The following is a 21,659-nucleotide window of genomic DNA, read 5'->3' as shown; positions in this document are numbered from 1 at the left end:
AATTTCTTTCCCTTTTTTTTTTTTTCTATTTCTTTGTTTCTAAACACAAGCCCACCAGGGAAAAATGTTCTTCCTTTTCAATACTAAATAATGTTGCATTGCCTGTATATGCCACATTTTCTTTCTTTCTTTTTTTTTTTTCCTTGCTCTGTCACCAGGCTGGAGTGCAGTGGTGCGAACACGCTCACTGCAGCCTCCACCTCCTGGGCTCAAGCAATCCTCCCACTACAGCTTCCCAAGTAGTTGGGACTACAGACACACGACACCTCACCTGGCTAATTTTTTTCTTTTTTTAAAGAGATAGGGTCTCACTCTGTTGCCCAGGCCGGTCTCAAACTCCTGGGCTCAAGCAGTCCTCCCACCTTGGTCTCCCATAAGTGCTTAGATTACAGGTGTGAGCTGCCATGTCCAGTCTCTACATTTTCTTTATCCATTCATCTATCAATGGGTATTTGGGCTGTTTCCACTTTTTGACTGTTATGAATAATGCTACAAATTTGTGTGTACAAATATCTATTCTAGTCCTTTCTTTCAATTCTTTTATTTTAATTTTTTGATTTTTCTTTTCTTTTTTTTTTTTTTTTTTGAGATAGGGTCTCGCTCTGTTGCCCATGCTGGAGTGCAGTGGCATGATCTCAGCTCGCTGCAACCTCTGCCTCCTGGGTTCAAGCAATTCTCCTGCCTCAGACTCCCAAGTAGCTGAGATTACAGGCACCTGCCACCATGCCCAGCTAATTTTTGTATTTTTAGTAGAGACACAGTTTTGCCATCTTGGCCAGGCTGGTCTCGAACTCCTGACCTCAGGTGATCTACCTGCCTCGGCTTCCCAAAGTCCCGGGATTGCAGGCATGGGCCACCACGCCTGGCCTATTTTAATATTTTAAATTCCTAAACGCATAAAAATTGAGTAGAAGGATATATATCAAAATGGAATAATATTTCTGGATGACAAGATCACAGATGATTTTATGTATGTGCTATTCAGTGTTTTACAATTAGCCTTCCAAGCATATGTTGCTTTTATAATTAAAAAGAACAGGCGGGGCGCGGTGGCTCACACCTGTAATCCCAGCACTTTGGGAGGCCGAGGCAGGTGGATCACGAGGTCAAGAGATCGAGACCATCCTGGCTAACATGGTGAAACCCTGTCTCTATTAATAATACAAAAAACTAGCTGGATGTGGTGGTGGGCCCCTGTAGTCCCAGCTACTCGGGAGGCTGAGGCAGGAGAATGGGGTGAACCCAGGAGGGAGAGCTTGCAGTGAGCCGAGATCACGCCACTGCACTCCAGCCTGGGCAACAGTATAAGACTCTATCTCAAAAAGAAAAAAGAAAAAGAAAAGAACAAAGGGTTTTTTAAGGTGACTCTCAGGTAGGTAACCAGGTGAGGCCTCAAGGAGGCCTCTTCCTCAGTTCCCGTGGAAATCCCTGCTGCATCCCTGCCCAAGTGCCCCAGGAACAGCCACCCCACTCAGCTGTCCCCACCTCATGTTCCCGCAGCCGCCATGCAGCAGATGCTGACGGAGAGCTGTAAGAACCGGCTCATCCAGATGGCCTATGAATCTCAGAGGCAGAACTTGGTCCAGCAGGCCTGTTCCAGGTAAGGTAAGGAAGAGGAGTCCCAGGTGAGGGAGTTGGGGGAGCTGGCTTGGGGCCCAAGACCGTGGGATGAGAGCTGGGCACTAAACCTCCCGCCCTGGTCCACCCCAGCCTCCTATCTGCCATTAGGGGCAAGTGATGGCTGCTCTTCTTGAGTTTTCTAGCTGGATCCATGATTCAGCATTGGACTGCGTTAAAGTAGTAACAGTCACTCCCATTTCTTGTGCACCCCCTGTGTGGCAGGCACTCAGCTAAGCGATGACCCGCACTCGCTCACTGATTCTAGGATGGACTGTATTGTTATTAACCCCATTTTACAATTGCAACTCAGGTTCTGAGAAACTGTATAACACACCCAAGGAAGCACAGCCAGCAGGTCGTGGAGCCAGGATTTGTTTGAGCCCAGCAGAGGGGAGGGGTGTGCTCTTGACTGTGGTACACTCGTTAGTGTCCGAGGACTCCCACGGTTGGGAGTGGGATGCCCTGGAGGGATAAGCGAAGGGGTTGCTTTCATGCTGATGGCCTCCCTGGGGTCCGGCTCCCTGTGCTCACTGTGGCACTGTGGGTTTGTTGGAGGTTCCACAGGCACCCAGCAGAGCCAGTGGGGAAAACTCAGTCCGTGCTCAGGATCCCCAGACAGGGACAGGCCAGCAGCCCTGGATGCCTGTTTCTCCTCCCATGCAGGTGGCTGGCACAGCTGCCACCCTCCAGGGCACCTGAACTGTGCCAGCCTCCTCTGGGTCCCTGCAGATGTGGGAATTTCTTGCCCGTTTCCTTATACATGACACTGTGCTTAGGAGTTGCAAGCACAGGGGTCAAACAGACCTGGATCCGGGTCCCACTTCTCCTTACTAACCGTGAGGTCTCAGGGGAGTCTCCTTCCCTGGGCTTCAAATTCCTTATCAGATAAATCATAGTACCTACCCCTAGAGTTGGTGGAGGATTTGATGAGTGTTAATGAGCATGATGTCTAGTGCATAAAGGTCCAATAAATACTTGCTATTGTTGTGAAGCAGGGACCTCACTGGAAAAAAAATAATTGCTATTATGAAATAAACAAAACCAAGATGGTGGCTGGGTGCAGTGGCTCACACCTGTAATCCCAGCACTTTAGGAGGCCGAGGTGGGTGGATCACCTGAGGTCAGGAGTTTGAGACCAGCCTGGCCAACATGGTAAAAACCCGTCTCTACTAAAAATACAAAAAAATAGCCAAACGTGGCAGTGGGCGCCTATAATCCCAGCTACGTGGGAGGCTGAGGCAGGATAATTGCTTGAACCTGGGAGGTAGAGGCTGCAGTGAGCCAAGATCATACCACTGCACTGCACTCCAGCCTGGGTGACAGTAAGACTCCATCTCAAAAAAAAAAAAAAAAACAAGATGGTACCAAAGCACAGACATACTTGAGACTGCAGGTTCTTGTGCCCAAATCAGGGGCTGCTCCCTGCTTCCTGCCCAGGGTGAAAATGCCAGGAAGGACAGTTTTGTCACACTTCGGTGGCTCACCACCCTTGGGAGTCAGGAGCTCCCCACCCATGGAGGTGGCTGGGCAGAGGCCAGGCATCCATTTCGGGGGGTGCTGTGGAGGGGATTCTGGTGGAGGGTTGGGTGAGAGGACCTGGAAGCGTCTCTCTCCCAGCTCCCGACTCGATCCCCTTCCCTCCAGGGCATGGGATTCAGACAGACTCGATGTCTGTGCCCCACCCAGGGCCCGGCTCCCAGCAGGTACTCCATGAGTGTGGTCCCATGAAGAAATGGGTTATCTTGATCCCCTCCAAGGCGCCTGGCACATAGTAGGTGCTCAGGAAACATTCCAAGAATGAATGAATCTGTTGTCTTTCTGGCAGCATGGCCGAAATGGATGAACGATTCCAGCAGATTCTGTCATGGCAGCAAATGGATCAGAACAAAGCCATCAGCCAGATCCTGCAGGAGGTGGGTCCTCGCCCAGGGCCTGAGGGCGGGGGCTCAGGAGGGAGGTTCAGGAGCCAGGACAGAGCGCTGAGCTCTACACAGAGCCCTTCCTAGACAGCGTGTGGGACCCCAGAGGTTTGTGACCATAGAAGTGTACAAGTGATCAGGGTGAGGGGTAGAGAGAGGCCGAGGGGGGACCCGGGGGATGGTCTTCTGGTCATTAAAATCCAGAGAAGCACCTCCACCTGCTCCCTGGGAGGCTCCCACCTCCATCCTGTGTAGAAGGCTCCATTGGAAGGACCTAAGTGGCAGGAGGTGATGGTGACCACACCATGGAGGTCAGGCCACAGAGGACGCTGTGGGACCTCTGGCCTCTTCTCATGTCTAGACCTGCTGTGCTGCTGTCTGCTCTTCCACCTCTGCGGTGCTCGGGAGGTGCCTGGCAGGGCCCTTGAGTGGATGAAACAAAGGGCCCCGTGACTTCCTCCCCTTCAGTGTCCATATTACTCTGTTTAGTGTTTTTGTTTTCCTTTTTTGAGATGGAGTTTCGCTCTTGTTGCCCAGGTTGGAGTGCAGTGGCGTGATCTCAGCTCACTGCAACCTCTGTCTCCCAGGTTCAAGCGATTCTCCTGCTTCAGCCTCCCAAGTAGCTAGAATTACAGGCACCCACCACCACACCCAGCTAATTTTTGTATTTTTAGTAGAGACAGGGTTTTGCCACATTGGCCAGGCTGGTCTCAATGAACTCCTGACCACAGCTGATCCACCTGCCTTGGCCTCCCAAAGTGCTGGGTTTACAGTCATGAGACACCACGCCTGGCCTGTTTAGCTTTTTATTTTCCTTTTTTTCTTCTCTTTTGTTTAAAGACAAGTTCTTGCTCTGTTGCCCAGGATGAGTGAAGTGATGTGATCACAGTTCACTGCAGCCTCAAACGCCTGGGCTCAAACAATCCTCCCACCTTTGCCTCCTGAGTAGCTGAGACTATAGGGCCACCATGCCCAGCTAATTTTTTTGATTTTTTGTAGAGACAGAGTCTCCCTGTGTTGCCCAGGCTGGTCTCAAACTCCTGGGCTCAAGCAGTCCTCCTGCCTCGGCCTCCCAAAGTGCTGGGATTACAGAGCTGAAACGAGCCTGTTCAGCTCTTTCCTGCAGCCTCGTGGGAGTCTCGCCACTGCCTCCCTTCTTCCCTCCCCTTTCTCCCCTGTCCTCTGCGTGTTTGTCATCCCACCCTGCTCCTTTCTTCCTAATTGCAATCTCTGTTCTAAAATGGCTTGACTTAGTGTCTGTGGAGCTTGTCTGAGGAAAATCCTCCATTTCTCAGAGGAGGCATCTGCCTCGTGGTTAAGTGGGGCTCGGGAGCGGGATAGGCTTGGTGCGTGTCCCAGCGCCGCTGAGTCATGCCTCTCAGTGTCACTTTCCCCTTCTGTGAAACGGGGCAGTAAAAGCACCCACACGGTCCACTGTGGTGGAAATTCAGGGTGTGATGCCGGAAGTGCATCAAGTAGAGGCCAGCCCGAAGCGAGCCCCTCATATCATCCTAAGGTTTACACAAGTGAGGTGAAATCTCTCTCTCAGAAGAAAACCCATCCATTCAGGTGCTCTGGACACAGCTTTTGCTTTTCACAGAGATGGGCTGCAGGGAAAGGTGTGGGCACGCCCCTGCTGAGGGCTGGTGGTCTGTGTTGCAGAGTGCGATGCAGAAGGCTGCGTTCGAGGCACTCCAAGTGAAGAAGGACCTGATGCATCGGCAGATCAGGAGCCAGGTGAGCCCTGGGGCTGTGGTCCCTGGACCTGCCCTCTCAGAGACTTGCAGAGTAGCCCTCCAGGGCGGCAGGTCACAGCAGTTGAGGTTTGAACCCCAGCTCCTTGGCTTGCTAGCCCAGCAAGAGGTCAAGGCCTTGCCCTCAGAACCTCGCTTTGCTCCCAGCCTTGTGTTGGGGCTGCTGGGAGGGTGCCTGGAGGCCTCCTATTCCGGGGTCTGGTGAGGGTCTTGCCAGTGAGCGTGGCCTGTTCGGTATCCACCACGCCTGGGCCAGGGAGGGCGGTGCTGACGTGTGGCTTTGACTGCTCCGGCTGCCTCTGCTGTCGGTGCTCCCGGCAGGACTTCCCCACTAGGAAAAGCAGCCAGTGCAGGCCCCGGCGCTCCTACAGCTCAGACCGACAGAGGCGTCTCGGGGGCATGTGGTATTTTCCCCAGAAGAGGGCAGGTGGGGCTGTGAGCCACGGTGGTCCTGACACCTGCTGAAAAGTGACTTTGGCCCCGGAGGAGGAAGTCCTCCTCATAGACCCTCCCTTACGTGACAGGATCCCCCCTAGGCCGGCTGCTGACCTTCAGGCTGTCCTTGGGCAAGCCCCCCTATGTGGCCTGGTGGCCACCGCCCGCGGAGTGGGGCTGGGGCTGGGGCTGGGGCTGAGGTGAGCGTCAGGCTATGGGAGCGCTCCTGCATCATGTTCAGCACACTGAAGTTTGCATTTTTGCATGGTTTTTTCTTTCTCTATTTTTCTTTCTTTTTTTTTTTTTTTGGACCAACTTACCTTTTTAATTTCCCTCTTTAATTTCAATTCTACATTGCCGGACATGAAGCTCATTCCTCTGACCAGGGGTTGGTGGTGTCATAGGGACTTAGGGATGAGGGTCACTGGGTCATGGGCACAGGATAGAGAAGTACTGGCTGTGGGGTCTGACCTCCCCCTCCCCTGCCGCCCAGGGCTAAAATCCCCTAGACACACCCTGGAGAGTGTGCAAGGGCCCCCACATTCTCACTGCAGATGGTTTTCACCAGGTCAGCTGTTGCCCTTCAAACCCTGAGCTGGGGCATCCCAGAGAAAGGGATCTCTCACTTACCTGCTCTGTGTCCTTGGGCAAGTGACTTAACCTCTCTGAGCCTTTGTTGTCTGTAAAGTAGAGGCAATAATACCTCCTAACAGTCAGAGAATTTATGAAATATTACACATCAAGTGTGCAGCACAGGCCTAACACACAGTAGGTGCTCAAGACATACCAGCTAGTGTTACCGTTGTTACTCAGTCACTTCCATTACCCTCTGCTCTCCCCTGCAGCAGCGACGAGAGGGACAAGAGAACTTGACCAGCAGGAGGCTGGGTGGTAGTTCTGTCTGTGCCTTACTCTGGCCTGAATCCCAAGGAAAGCCCCCTCTCCACTGCACAAGCCTTTATCCCGTGCCCACTCTAGGACGGATCCTGTGCTGGGCTCTTGGTAAACAGTGTTGGCCATGACAAACACGTTCGTGACCCCAGGAACGCAAGGCCGTGAAGGAACAAATTCTTGTTCAAGCCCCTTGATGAGGTTCCCAGGCCTACAGGTTCCCCTCATTCCAGAGCCTCCCCAGCCCCCCCAGAAAGGCTTCTTAGACCCCACTCGGTCACCAGAGAGTAGCAGCACAAAACTGAACTGTGGTTAATGTGAGTAAAAAAAAAAAAACCCTGTCTCGTCTTCTGTTTAGATTAAGTTAATAGAAACTGAGTTATTGCAGCTGACACAGCTGGAGTTAAAGAGGAAGTCCCTGGACACAGAGACACTCCAGGTATGTAGGGCTCCCTGCCCCTGCCCTCCTTCACGTGGTGAGACCCCCACCTGGTGCTCCCTCCCAGCCCCTGGGAGTCAAGGGCTTCTCCAGCAGACAGAGGGCAGAGCTCCTCTGTGGCTATGACACCAGAGGACACCCCCCAGCCCCAGAAGGCCCAGCGCGGGCCAGGGTTAGAGGTGCTCAGCCTGTTGCGAGGCAGGAGGGTCAGAGGAAGGAGGGTTTCATTGCCAAGGCTCCCCCACTCCATCTCCATCACTGCGTTTCCTGTGCTGGCTGCGGGCCCGCCGCTGAGCTCCTGTCTCTCTCTGTAGGCCGTGCTTTAGGCCCCTGGGCAGGCATCCTCCAGGGCTGGAGCTTTCGGGTGTCCCGGGATGTCCGGAGGAGAGGGCCCAGCCGCATCTGTGTAATTCCCTGCAGGCAGCATCTCTGGGGCTCCAGCCCGGGAGTCCTGCCCACACAGATGAGAGGGCAGCAGGGACTGGCAGCTGGCCTCCTGGACTGGATTTCTGGGAGCCGGGTGTGGCCTGGCACAACCCTGCTGTGCACCCTTGGCAGGTTGGGGAGGAGGGGCAGCCCCTTCCCCTCTCTGAACCTCAGCCTCTCCAGCTGCAGACGGAGGGCTGGATGGGGTGCCGTGTGAGGACATGTGCCCCTGCCAAGAGTTTGAGCGCGGCCTTCGGTCTGTCACTGTCCCTGTGTCTGTTCTCAGTGGAGAGGTCTCAAGCCGTCCCATGGACTCCTCAGTGCAGTGAGGGGTCTGGGGTCTGGACCCCTGGTCTCAGGTGCACCGCAGGTGTGCTGTGTGCCCTTAGGCAGGCGTCTGCCCCTCCAGGCCTTCTTCCCCTACTCCGTAAGATGACAGCGGTCCTCCAGGCCCAGGCTGTGCCATCAGGCCATCGGAGAAGGCTGAGCTAACAAGGGAAAGCCCTTTGTGAGCCTTGAAACGATCTGCAGAGATGAGAGGACTGGGGCTGTCTCAGAGAAGCTGCAGCCATCGTGCCTGGCGGGTGCCCTAGTCCCTGCCCACGAGTGCGGCAGGGCTCTGGCTGTCGGGGTCCCCATGGGGTTTCCAAGAGCAGGTGTGGGAGTGGAGCAGGGACCCCAGGCTCTGGTTTGCATGTACCTCCATTTGTATGGGGCCCCACACCCTTCCCCACCATTTGCTTCTGCCCCTGTGCTCTGTTGTCTGGGAGACCAAGGCAGGCACCGGTGGCTTGTCATTTCTTTTGTTTGATGTTTCTTACCATCCCATTGTCATCAGTCACCAGGATCCCATGCCTGACTTAACCCCACAAGGAAGAGAGATGCAGGCTTAGGGGAAGGGGGGCAGAAGGGCCTCTTAGCTTTGTCCCCCAGCTCAGCCTGGAGGCGTTGGGCAGAGAACCGGGTGAGCAGGAGGCCAGGCCCTTCTCCATCCTGCCACCGCGGGACTCCTGCGCTGACGCCAGCTCACGGTGGTGTGGGGTGTGGTCTTGTTTGCAGGAGATGATCTCGGAGCAGCGCTGGGCCCTCAGCTCCCTGCTCCAGCAGCTGCTCAAAGAGAAGCAGCAGCGAGAGGAAGAGCTCCGGGAAATCCTGGTATGTGTTTGGCTTCTGTGCTCGGCATCACACACGCGTTTACTTTTCTTTAACAGACTTGCCATTTTTAGAAACACCTGTTATTCAAGTAAGAGTTGTTCATCAAAGAAAAACTGGAAAGCACAAAGGAAAATAATTGCATTTCCAAGCATTATCTCGTGCCATTTGTTGTTTGTTTGTTTGTTTGTTTGTTTGAGACAGGGTCTCACTCTGTCGCCCAGGTTGGAGTGCAGTGGTGCAATCTCAGCTCCCTGCAGCCTTGACTTCCTGGGCTCAAGCAGTCCTCCCACTCAGCCTCCCGAGTAGCTGGGACTACAGGCATGTGCCACCATGCCTGGCTAATTTTTTTTTTTTTTTTTTTTTTTTTTTTGAGACGGAGTCTCGCTCTGTCACCCAGGCTGGAGTGCAGTGGCTGGATCTCAGCTCACTGCAAGCTCCGCCTCCCGGGTTCACGCCATTCTCCTGCCTCAGCCTCCCGAGTAGCTGGGACTACAGGCGCCTGCCACCTCGCCCGGCTAAGTTTTTGTATTTTTAGTAGAGACGGGGTTTCACTGTGTTACCCAGGATGGTCTTGATCTCCTGACCTCGTGATCCGCCCGTCTCAGCCTCCCAAAGTGCTGGGATTACAGGCTTGAGCCACCGCGCCCGGCCTTTTATTTGTTTTTCATAGAGATGGGGTTTCGCTGTGTTGCCCAGGCTGGTCTCCAACTCCTGGGCTCAAATGATCTGTCTGCCTTGGCCTCCAAAAGTGCTGGTTTTACAGGCATGAGCCACCATGCCCAGCCTCTCCTGCTGTTTTGGTGCATATTTTCCAAACATTGTGATGCATCTTGATAGCTATTCATGTGTGTGCCTTTTAAACGTGCCATGGTACACACCCTTTTCGAGCAGCCTGTTTCCGCACATTCTTTTCAAGTCATTAAACTATTCCTTGATGTCCTTTTTCAAGACTGTGCTTGGCCCCTATCGTTGAGTATGTGGATTACTTCTGGTTTTTAAACGTTTCCAGGTGATGCTGTCCGAATGCCTTTGTAGTCGAGTATTCGGGAACAGCCATGAGCATTCACTCCAGACAGGACTCGCTGTGTCCAGGGCAGGCCGTTTGATAAGTTTTTGGTCGGAGTGGCCCAGCCGTCCCCTGTCCCCTGATGGGTTTGACACTGGCACATTTTCAGTGTGGCAGAGGCCCCCTTGAGAGTGTCTCCTCTAGACCCAGTGGGAACCCAAGCAATGAGGACAGAGGCCAGGCCCACCATCTGGGGTGGAAAAGAACGAGTCGTTCCTGTGTCGCCATGAATGCACCAGACGCCCTCTGAGCTGCGTCCTAGGCCAGGCCCTGTGCAGGTTTAGAAGAGACCAGCTTCTTCTGGAGGCCTGAGCAAGCCTGTGCCCATCAGAAGAAGCTGCCTGTTCCTCACAGTGCCCTGCTGCCATCTCCTACGCATCAGGTTACTTTGCAGATGGTGGCTTGGCGCTGTGCCGTAGCAGCCAGGAGCTGTGGCTGGTGCTCCTGCCCTTGTAGGCCTTGGGGGTCACCACCAAAGGAGGAAGCACCGCCCCAGCAGAACACAGCCCGTCCAGCTCCTGGGCGCTGGAAGAGAGGGGCTGCAGCCCAGACAGAAGGGAGCAGTGGGCGTGGCCAGGTCCAGGGGGCCACAAAAGGGCAGTCAGGCCCAGCAGGGATTGGGAAACGCCTGCGCTGATCCCATTCCCCAGTCACGCCAGCCCTCACGGAGCAGCTCCGTTGTTCTGAGCATGGGCTCTGGAGTAAGACAGGCCTGGATCTGATTCCTGGCCCCACCCTGGGCAGGTTACTCATCACCCTGAACCTCAGTTCCCTCACCTGGGAGGTAGAATCTCCTTCACAGAGTTGTGAGGATTAATGAATGGCATCTTTAGGTGCACAGCATGGTCTGGCACATGGCACTGTGAACACGTCAGCTACGCCTGTTGTCACTGTGGTCGTTATCAGCATTGTTTGTTCACTGCTGTATTCCCAGCACCTAGAGCAATATTCAGCGAAGAGTTATCAAATGGCGGAATAAGAGAATCATGTTCAGGCCGGGCACGGTGGCACACACCTGTAATCCCAGCACTTTGGGAGGCCAAGGCAGGCGGATCACCTAAGGTGGGAGTTCAGGACCAGCCTGGCCAACATGGAGAAACCCCGTCTCTACTAAAAATACAAAATTAGCAAGGTGTGGTGGCACATGCCTGTAATCCCAGCTACTTGGGGGGCTGAGGCAGGAGAATCACTTGAGCCCGGGAGGTGGAGGTTGCGGTGAGCCGAGATCATGCCATTGCACTCCAGCCTGGGCAACACGAGTGAGACTCTGTCTCAAAAAAAAAAAAAAGAATCATGATCAATGGCACATTGATCATTTTTCAGCTCTGTCAGACAGTGAAGCCCACTCTAGAAGCTGAAGGTGTCCTTTGCACCTGTATCCCCCTTGCCTGGCACCCAGGAGGCAGCCCGGGCTGGGTAATGCTTGCTCTCCCACAGGCAGACAGAGGGGGTACCTCCCACAGGGAATGGCAGAGTGTGGTACCAGGTGGCAGAAGCTCAGGTTCAGGCGCTCCCCCTGACCAGGTGTGTGGCGTCGGGCAGGTCAGCTACTTTCTCTGAGATCGTCTCAGCAATAAATTGGAGAGAGTGATGCTTCCTGCTTTTCTCATTTCTATAGTTTAAACTATAGACAATAAGCAGGTGGGAAAGTTCTCTGTGAAATACTAACTGCCAGCCGGTCACAGTGGCTCACGCCTGTAATCCCAGCACTTTGGGAGGCTGAGGTGGGCGGATCACTTGAGGTCAGGAGTTTGACACCAGCCTGGCCAACATGGCAAAACCCCATCTCTACTAAAAATACAATAATTAGCCAGGCGTGGTGGCACACACCTGTAGTCCCAGCTGCTCAACCTGAGTTGTCACTGAGTAAGAGCCCATCTCAAAAATGAAATGAACTGAAATGAAATGAAATAAAATAAAAAAGTACCAAGTGCTGTCCACCCACTCAGAGGAGCATAGTTCATAACTATCATTGTTTTTTTGTTTTTGTTTTTGTTTTTTTGAGACGGAGTTTCGCTTTTGTTGCCCAGGCTAGAGTGCAGTGGTGCGATCTCAGCTCACTGCAACCTCCGCCTCCCAGGCTCAAGAGATTCTCCTGTCTCAATCTCCCGAGTAGCTGGGATTACAGGCATGCACCACCATGCCCTGCTAGTTTTGTAATTTTTTTTTTTTTTTTTTTTTTTGAGATGGAGTCTCGCTCAGTCGCCCAGGCTGGAGTGCAGTGGCGCGATCTCGGCTCACTGCAAGCTCCACCTCCTGGGTTCACGCCATTCTCCTGCCTCAGCCTCCCGAGTAGCTGGGACTACAGGTGCCTGCCATCACACCTGGCTAATTTTTTTTTTTTTTTTTTTTTGTATTTTTTAGCAGAGATGGGGTTTCACCATGTTAGCCAGGATGGTCTTGATCTCTTGACCTCGTGATCCTCTCGCCTCAGCCTCCCAAAAAGCTGGGATTACAGGCGTGAGCCACTGTGCCCAGCCTAGTTTTGTATTTTTAGTAGAGATAGTGTTTCTCTGTGTTGGTCAGGTTGGTGTCGAACTCCCAACCTCAGGTGATCCGCCCACCTCGGCCTCCCAAAGTGCTGGGATTACAGGCATGAGCCACCATGCCCGGCAACCATCATTGTTATTACAGGTTTTATTACCGTTTTGAAACTAACATTGCCTGCTTCATTCCTGGCAGACGGAGTTAGAAGCCAAAAGTGAAACCAGGCAGGAAAATTACTGGCTGATTCAGTATCAACGGCTTTTGAACCAGAAGCCCTCGTCCTTGAAGCTGCAAGTAAGGACTGCTGGTGCCTGCCCCGGCCAGGGAGCCCCGGGGACCTCCTCCCAGAGGCGCCTGTGGTGCCTCCACCATGCTCTGCCTCGTGTTACCTTCCTGGTGACTCTAGCATGCCAGATCCTGTGCCAAGCCCCAGTGGAGACAGAAGTGAGAGTGAGGGAGTGTTCATTCTGGTGAGGTGGGTGACAAGGCTGGTCACTGCTGTGCGGGGCAGAGACCACTGAGCCCACAGTAGAGCAAAGCCTGTGCCAGGAGCCACTGTCTGCCCAGCACCTGCAGGGCGAGAGAGGCGGTTGAAACAGCCCCCTCTTGATGGATGTTCAAGTTGCTTACTATTTTCAGGTTTGCAGACAGAGCGGCAGTGAACCCCTGGGCCTGTCTTTCTCTGTGTGCCTACACATGAGTTTTTGTAGGAAAAATCCCGAGTACATTCTATGTATTAGGTTATGTATATTCAAACCCTTCATTTTCTGTTGTAAACAGGGGGTTCTTTTCTTCCTTCCCGCTCATGGTACACGTTTCTTGCAGGAAGAGGGCATGGAGCGCCAGCTGGTGGCCCTCCTGGAGGAGCTGTCCGCTGAGCACTACCTGCCCATCTTTGCGCACCACCGCCTCTCACTGGACCTGCTGAGCCAAATGAGCCCCGGGGACCTGGCCAAGGTAGGCAGCAGCCGTCCGCAGGGAGAGGAGGGGCATGCAAGGCCACTGTCCTGACCAGCCGGGGGTTGACCTGCTCCTTGTGTAGTCCTCAGTGAGGCCTGTCCTTACCTAATGGCCCAGGGTCACCTTGCTTCCAGATGGCCAGAACCCCTGCCCTTCTGCCCCAGACGCCTGTGTGTGCCCTACACACTGTCTCACTGGGAAATCCTGGGGAGGTGGGTCCAGCTGACCTGCTCAGACTGGATCTTCAGACTGGAGGGACAAGACAGGCCCTTGGGGATTATCCGATCCAGCCTCTGCCCTGCCCCATGGTGTCACAGACTGTCGTGGCCACAGCACTGCCTGAGCCCCTGTTCCTTTCTGGGCACAAGCTGAGCTCTTTACAGCACATTAATCCACTTATTCTTCAAAACAGAATGATCATCACTGTGCCAACTAACTTTGTAGCACCTGCACGTGCTGGGCACCATTTTAAGCACTTTTTGTATTCAAACTCACTGAATTCTTCCGACAGCCTAGCGGGGTACATATCATTATCATCTTTCAGATGAGACCCAGTAAGGCAATAACTTGGCCCGGCCGGGTGCGGTGACTCACGCCTGTAATCCCAGCACTTTTGGGAGGCCGAGGCGGGCGGATCACGAGGTCAGGAGATTGAGACCATCCTGGCTAACACGGTGAAACCCCGTCTCTACTAAAAATGCAAAAAATTAGCCGGGCGTGGCAGCGGGTGCCTGTAGTCCCAGCTACTCAGGAGGCTGAGGCAGGAGAATGGCGTGAAACCGGGAGGCGGAGCTTGCAGTGAGCCGAGATCGTACCACTGCACTCCAGCCTGGGCGAATGAGCGAGACTCCGTCTCAAATAATAATAATAATAATAACTTGGCCCAAGGTCACACAGCAGAGTGAGGCCTCTACTCCAAGCAGTATAGCCCCAGAGTTCGTGTTCTTTGCCATGAGACTGTCCTGCCCCTCCCTGGACAGATGTAGACACCAGGGTCCGAAAGGACTGGATGGCACTGAGGGTCACAGGCTGTGCCGCTCAGGGTCTGGAGGCTGAGGGACTGTGGGGCTCACGTGCTGCTGCTGCCTTGTGTCTTGGCCTCCCAGGCTTCTCTCCTGCCCCACCTGGTGGGGAAGTGGCTGAGGTATGCAGGTGAAGCCTGGCACCGGGAAGCGGTTGCTAAACTGTAGCTGTTGCTAGTGCTGGTTTCCCTTTGGGCTTCAGTTTCCCCCCAACCCCTGCCACACTGATTGGGCTGAGGCCTGGGGAGGTTGCCCTCACAGCTATGGAGCCGCACTGCTTCATCCTGACCTTGGGCCCCACCAGGCCCCGGAAGGCTTCCACATTTCCAGCAGAAGGTGCCAGCGGTCCTGTGGGCCTGGGCCTGTGCCAGGTAATTCATGCCATTTAGCAGGCTCCTGCCCAGGCCACAGTCTGCACTTCCTTGAACTGTTACAGGTGGGCGTCTCAGAAGCTGGCCTGCAGCATGAGATCCTCCGGAGAGTCCAGGAACTGCTGGATGCAGCCAGGATCCAGCCAGGTAGCAGCACAGCTCTGGCCTCTTCCGGGCAGAGCTCCCAGCTGTATGTGTGGGCTCTGGTGGGGACAGTCATTTGCTTACATTTCAGGATGAGTCCTGAGGGCTGGTTCTAGCCCCTGCTGGTCGGTAAGGTTCCCTCCCAAGGAGCGGGCTTAGGGATCAGTGAGCCCGTTTTACGGATGGGAAAAACTGGCCACCAAATTGGGAGAACAGGAGACCTCCACGTAGCAGTGGAGGGGCCCTCCCAGCTCCCTGTCCCATAGCCTTCCCTCAGTTCACCCTACAGATGCTGGGATCCACACACTGAGGGACTTTGGACTAGAGGGAGAAATAGCGTGTCCCCAGGGCCTGCAGTGTGCCCAGTGCTGGTCCTGAGGCACACCTGTGGATAGGGAGAGATGTCCACAACAGGCTGTGAAGGGGCGAAGGCAGGTCGTGAGGGCCATGGGGAGAACGGGCAGGTGTGGAGTCTGGGGTCTGCCATGTGCTAAGCACGACCCGGGGGCCCGGCACCTGCCCACTGCTGTGCATGAACTGCGTTGCGGAGCCTCCGGATCAACCCCGCGAGGAGGCACTGTTGTGGTCCTGATTTTCAAGATGAGGAAACTGAAGTGGAGAGAGGTTAGCATGTCCCCCGTCAGGTCCCACTGCTGGCAAATGGTGGAACCACTGGGCTTGACTGCCTCCCTGGGGAAGAGGTGAGGGGCCAGGGCAGGAGTGAAGGAGAGGGCAGGCTTGTGCTGCTGGGCTGGGCGAGGCTCTGGGCAGGGCATTTTTAACCAGAGCCAAGGAAGAGGCAAAGGAGCTGAGGCGAAGGTGGAGTTCTGGACTGGACCTCAGTGGGGAGGCCCCGGGACTCCAGGGGGCTGGGCTGACTGCAGCCCCGGGATAGCTTCAGGCACCAGTTTTGCAGCCACTTTTACTCCAGGGACATTGACTCAACCCCCAAAAAGTCATTAAACTTCTTATGTGCAGAACAGACCCCTTCTGGATGTTCCTGACCCTCCAGCTCTCAGACTGGAGATCAGAAGAGATTTCCATCAGGAGTTGGGGTCACCCCTGGCAGACAGGCCTCACGTGAGCAGGAGTCACAAACAGGTGCCCTGCACCCTGAGCGGGGTGCAGTGCCTCTGAGCCTAGTGGTCCTCAGGACCGGCTGCTTCTCACTGTTTGAGTCATCCTTGGACCAAACAAGCAGGTTCTTCCTCTCTATAGCAGATAGGCCATGAGGATCTATGGCCACATGCAGAGAGTGGATGCCTGGGCTGCTCAGGGCTTCCTGCTTGTGCCCATTGGGGAAGGGGCCATGGTGGGATCTGTCCCGAGTTCCAGAAGGCAAGGGAAGCCCTCAATTTCCTAACAATTCTCTTATTACTCCCAGAAATCGGTATACTTTATATCAAATATAGAAGCTGGGGCCGGGTGCAGTGGCTCATGGCTGTAATCCCAGCACTTTGGGAGGCCGAGGCGGGCGGATCACCTGAGGTCAGGAGTTTGAGACCAGACTGGCCAACATGGTGAAACTCCATCTCTACTAAAAATACAAAAAGTAACCGCGCGTGGTGACGCACACCTGTAGTCCCAGCGCTCGGGAGGCTGAGGCAGGAGAATCGCTTGAACCCAGGATGCAGAAGTTACAGTGAGCCAAGATCGCACCATTGCACTCCAGCCTGGGTGACAAAGTGAAACTCTGTCTCAAAAAACAAAAAAGAAAAAGAAAAAAACAAATATAGAGGCCGGGCGCAGTGGCTCAGGGCTGTAATCCCAGCGCTTTGGGAGGCCTGCGCGGGAGGATCACTCAAGCCCAGGAGTTTGAGACCAGCCTGGGCAACATAGAGAGAAACCACTTCTCTACAAAAAATAAAATTAGATGGGCGCAGTGGTGCACACCTTAGTTCCAGCTACTTGGGGGGCAAAGGTGGGAGGATCGCTTGAGCTTGGAGGTCGAGGCTGCAGTGAGCCATGATTGTGCCCCTGCACTCCAGCCTGGGAAAGAGTGAGACTGTCTCAAAAACAAAACAAAACAAAAAAATCAAAAAATTAGCAAGGCGTCATCCCAGCTACTCTGGAGGCTGAGGTGGGAGGATTGCTTGAGCCTGGGAGGTTGAGGCTGCAGTGAGCTGTGATCATAACACTATACTCCAGCCTGGGTGACAGAGCAAGACCCTGTCTGGAAAAAAAAAAAAAATTATATATATATATATATACATACACACACACACACATATATATGAGAGCTCCCTCAAAATGGTAGCCTGGGGGCCAGGCGCGGTGGCTCACGCCTGTAATCCCAGCACTTTGGGAGACTGAGGTGGGCAGATCACGAGGTCAGGAGACGGAGCATTCTGGCCAACATGGTGAAACCCCATCTCTACTAAAAATACAAAAATTAGCCTGTCATGATGGCAGGCACCTGTAATCCCAGCTACTCGGGAGGCTGAGGCAGGAGAATTGCTTGAACCTGGGAGGCAGAGGTAGCAGTAAGCCAAGATCGCACCACTGCACTCCAGCCTGGGCAACAGAGCGAGACTCTGTCTCAAAAAAAAAAAAAAGAGACTTCGCATTTTGTAAGGGCTGCTTCTGATGTCCTAGCAGGGGATGCTGGTTCCAGGGCAGAGCAGCCAGCATGCTGGGGACTCTGTGGGGCTGGGGGCAGGGGAGCAGTGTTGGGGGGCCTCTCATTCTGCTCCCCTGGGTCACCTGATGGGCAGCAGCCCATCCTGTCTCCTGGGCAACCAGGTGAGAAGCCAAGAGCTGGCCCTTCACTGAGAGCTCCTGCCCCAGGGCTCTGTGGCTGCACCACCAGATGGCTGCGTGGCCCTGGGTGAGTGACTCCCCGCCTCCGAGCCTCAAATGTCTCATCTCTGAAAGTGTCGAGCCCTACTTGCAGGGTGGCTCTGAAGGGTCCCGGGGACATTAGAGATCAGAGGACCCACTTAACAGGCGCTGCGGCCATCCCTGCAGAGAGAAACTTCAGTCCCATTCTGCAGATGGGAGATGAGGCTCCGAGAAGAGAAGAAGAGAGCGTATTGGCAAGGAGAGCACTTCGCTCAGATCTGAGAGCAGAGGCTCCCCCACCCTCCAGCTCACTCACTATGGGGACAGGCAGGCCCACGATGAGCCCCTAGGGGTTGGGGTCAGCGGAGATGACCGTGGCTCAGTCTGTCCATCTGGTCCCCACAGAGCTGAAACCACCAACAGGTGAGGTCCTCACCCCTACAGCCCCCCAGGAGCCTCCTGAGTCTGTGAGGCCATCCGCTCCCCCTGCAGAGCTGGAGGTGCAGGCCTCAGAGTGTGTCGTGTGCCTGGAACGGGAGGTAAGTCTGGGGCCCTCCCCACCCGCCTGCCCTGCCTGTGGCCACCCTCCTCAAATTCTCCAGGTATAGGGTTGTCTCTGAACGTGTTTTCTCCAGTTATCTAAGTAGACTGTGCCTACCTAGAAAGAATGCAGGAAATAAAAATGACCCCGATCCCATGACCCAAATATGAGCTGCACTCACATCATTTTCCAGATCTTTTTTCTTTTTGTTCCTACTTAATAAATAGGAAAAAAATTTCCCAAATCATGAAATATCAACAACATGATTTACCCTGCAGAAGCTTTAGAAAATCATCTTTTGGCCAGGCACAGTGGCTCACGCCTGTAATCCCAGCACTTTGGGAGGCCAAGGCAGGTGGATCACCTGAGGTTAGTTTGAGGCCAGCCTGGCCAACATGGTAAAACCCCATCTCTACTAAAAATACAAAAATCAGCCAGGCATGGTGGTGCACACCTGTAATCCCAGCTACTTGGGAGGCTGAGGCAGGAGAATCGCTTGAACCTGGGAGGCAGAGATTGCAGTGAACCAAGATCCCACCACTGCACTCCAGCCTGGCAGACAGATCGAGACTCCATCTCAAAAAAAAAAAAAAATCATCTTTTAAAAATTCATTAACACTTATTGTAAAAATTACACAGAGCGGTGAATGAAATATAAATCCTTCTTTGCCTCCACTGAGGGATCCTACTTAGAAAAGCAGCCGTGTTTGCAGTTTGATGATTCCAGGGTCTCCAGTTGACCCAGCTCATGCCGTGATATGGATGGACCTGTTGGTTCCAAATATAATCCCTGTTCTGCGGCCCTTGGCATTACAGACAGCTTTGAGCGGAGCTTGGATCAGTTCCTGAAAGCAGGAGATGCTGAGGCAAAGTGTGGTCCTGAGTCAGTGGCTGCTGCTCCGGGTTGGGATCGTTTGTAGACTGAGGAGTTCAGGGCCTGGGCAAGTGCATCAACAAGGAAGAAGCCTGAACACCCTGCGTGCCCTCCTGCAGGGGCCGGCTGAACAGGCCTCCATCCCCTGTCCAGAGGGCAGGAATGTAATCCCCAGTTTTATTTAAGAAAGAAACAGTTGGGGCATTTATATGGGTATTTATATTTTTTTGCAAACTATAGAGAAATAGACAGCAAACTGCTAACAGAAGGACTAGGTTACCCCTTTCGGCCGTGCCTGTTCTGTTTCTGTGGCGTTCAAATGCCCAAAGGCCCCACTATCAGGTATTTATGGTAAAGATGCTAAAGAATAACGAAGGGGGCCGGCACAGTGGCTCACGCCTGTAATTCCAGCACTTTGGGAGACCCAGGCGGGCAGATCACTTGGGGTCAGGAGTTCGAGACCAGCCTCACCAACATGGTGAAGCCCCGTCTCTACTAAAAATACAAAAAATTTAGCCAGGTGTTGTTGTGCGCACCTATAGTCCCAGCTACTTGGGAGGCTGAGGCAGGAGAATCACTTAAACCTGGGAGGCCAAGGTTGCAGTGAGCTGAGATCACACCACTGCACTCCAGCCCGGGCAACAGAGTGAGACTCTGTCTCAAAAAAAAAAGGGCCTGGGGCCTGGGACTCCTGGAACCCAGCAGGGCCTGCCACATACTCCCACTCTCCCTCCCCAGGCCCAGATGATCTTCCTCAACTGTGGCCACGTCTGCTGCTGCCAGCAGTGCTGCCAGCCACTGCGCACCTGCCCGCTGTGCCGCCAGGACATCGTCCAGCGCCTCCGGATCTACCACAGCAGCTGAGTCCTGCCCACCCACCTGGGCCTGGTCCTGGCCCTGCCTCGGCTGTTGTGAGCCCGGGCTCCTGCTCAGCCTTGTGCCAGCCAGACACGTATGAGGCCCCCCCTGCTCTGGGCCCCTTCCCCATCGCCCAGGAGCCCCCACCCTGAGCTCCAAGCATGTCTAGGCCAGGCAGAGGCGCTCCGAATCCATGACACCACTGGTCTAAATGGTCCCGGGGGCTGGGCTGGAGAGGCCGCTGCACCACCTCCCAGGCCTGGGAGCCAGCGCCCCAGCCTAATCACGGATCCACTGTCTCCCAGCTGTCTTGACTGAAGGTCACCGCCCCTGCAGGAGCTTGGTCCTCATCTGGGGACCATGCACAGTCCTGTCCCACTCTGCATGTGGGAAGGGAGCAGGAGGGCCTGGCTAGGTGAGCGGAGGCCGACCTGGGAAGGCGTGCGGTGCAGGCCTGTAAGCACAGTGGCACCAGCACCCCTGGGCCTCCCTCTCTGCTGCTCCCCAGCACCCTGGGGCCCTCCTGCTCTCCACATCTGTCCCTCCTTACCCCATGTAGCTCAGTCTGAAGCAGGAGTGTCAATAAACCTGTCTTCAGCGTGCTGCTGGCCTGAGTCATCGCTGGGTCCTCATGGGAGCCCAGGGAGGGGAGGGGACGAGGTCTGGGGATGGGGCTAGGGCAGAGGGCAGCTCTTCTCGAGGAAGGAGGCAGGAGCGCGCCGCACCTCAGTCCACCTCAGTCCAAAGGAGAGGTCAGGTAGGGCCATCTTGAATGTCGCGTTATCCCAGCGTCCCCTTCACAGGTGGAGAGACCGGGGCCCAGAGGCAGCCAGGGCCCGTGATGGCTGCGGCCTGTGCCTCCACGAGCAGAGGAGCCCTGTGTGTTCCGTTCATTAGCCCAGTGAGGCAGCTGAGGCTAATTAGGGGTAAATGCCCAGGGCCTTGCAACTGGGACATGGTGATGCGGGGTTTGAGGCCCAGAAGCATCCTCACCCTCAAACCTGTGCAGTTGTGCAGGTTTGGTCACTGCAAATTCTAGGAGCCATATACACTTGCACTCGCTGCAGGGGTGCACGTTGATTACACGTTTTCTGGCAGATGGTGTTGAGCCAGGTGCAGCCTCTTCCTTGGGCTCGTGGCAGGCCTGCTCGGAGCACCTGGGCTCTGCCTCCAGCTTACTCAGTGGTCCTAGCCAGTGTTTGGGCCCCAGTTGCCCTCAGCTGCCCTATGCATTCAACACAGGACGTGATGCGGCCCTGACCGGCTGGTGGCCTCCAGGGGGCGCTGAGTGCTTGCTCCAAGTACAGTGCCCGCAGGAGCAGGCAGGAGCGTTCAGGTCCTGGGGTGGCAGAAAAATCCCTACGCCTGGGCCTGCTTCCCTCTCACTGAGATCATCAGTCCTGTGCACTGAATGGGGCAGGCAGACACCCTTTGTCGTCTGAGTCGTTTCCTGGGCAGGTGCTGGGTGGCCTTTTCCCACCCACAGTTCCCCCTCCTCCCAGCACCCTCCTGGGCTCAACTTGGCCAAGAGGGGAGAGACTGAGACAGGCGGGGCTACCTCCTGGAGCGCAGTGCTTTGCAGATCTCCTTACACTCACTAGGGCCCAGGGAGGCCTCATGGAGGAGTTCGAGGCTCAGTGACCTGCCACGGACAACAGCAAGGGACAGCCGCATCCCTGGTCTCGGGCCATGCAGTCCTGTGTTTTGCACCTCAGCCCTTGTTGACCAAGGGAGGCCCAGGCCCAAGCCCTAGGCCACCACGGACAGGCTGGCACCAGAGAAGCCAACATCCCCAAGGTGACTGGCTGCCACCCCACCCAGTAGGACATGTTCCTACCCACAGGTGGGGCAACCCACCCCCAACAGCTGCGGGGGCTTCAGGGGTGTTCCTGTGCCACATAAGCTTGGCCCAGGTT

The 21,659-nt window shown here is 54.8% G+C and overlaps 2 protein-coding genes across 9 annotated transcripts in view; one reads left to right on the top strand and one right to left on the bottom strand.

The window, feature by feature from the left end:
- Nucleotides 1-20,341, top strand: part of LRSAM1 (leucine rich repeat and sterile alpha motif containing 1) — a 53,817-nt gene extending 33,476 nt beyond the window's left edge. For 6 of the 8 annotated variants that reach the window (XM_050759904.1, XM_050759907.1, XM_050759905.1 and 3 more), the window contains 10 exons: nt 1,501-1,600; nt 3,446-3,533; nt 5,202-5,276; nt 6,978-7,058; nt 8,544-8,639; nt 12,388-12,486; nt 13,018-13,149; nt 14,611-14,692; nt 17,876-18,009; nt 19,624-20,341. In XM_050759904.1, the coding sequence (XP_050615861.1) occupies nt 1,501-1,600; nt 3,446-3,533; nt 5,202-5,276; nt 6,978-7,058; nt 8,544-8,639; nt 12,388-12,486; nt 13,018-13,149; nt 14,611-14,692; nt 17,876-18,009; nt 19,624-19,749 (1,013 nt within the window). In that variant the 3' untranslated portion in view covers nt 19,750-20,341. The remainder of the gene's footprint in view (nt 1-1,500; nt 1,601-3,445; nt 3,534-5,201; nt 5,277-6,977; nt 7,059-8,543; nt 8,640-12,387; nt 12,487-13,017; nt 13,150-14,610; nt 14,693-17,875; nt 18,010-19,623) is intronic. The other 2 variants (XM_050759909.1, XM_050759908.1) reach the window with 1 other exon arrangement.
- Nucleotides 1-21,659, bottom strand: part of PTRH1 (peptidyl-tRNA hydrolase 1 homolog) — a 272,344-nt gene that overhangs the window by 37,271 nt on the left and 213,414 nt on the right. The gene's annotated exons all lie outside the window — the stretch shown is intronic.

The sequence above is a fragment of the Macaca thibetana genome, chromosome 15 (assembly GCF_024542745.1).
Source record: "Macaca thibetana thibetana isolate TM-01 chromosome 15, ASM2454274v1, whole genome shotgun sequence".
Classification (NCBI taxonomy): domain Eukaryota; kingdom Metazoa; phylum Chordata; class Mammalia; order Primates; family Cercopithecidae; genus Macaca; species Macaca thibetana.
The sequence above is the reverse complement of the archived record's forward strand: the minus strand, read 5'-3'. Positions and strand labels throughout refer to the sequence as shown.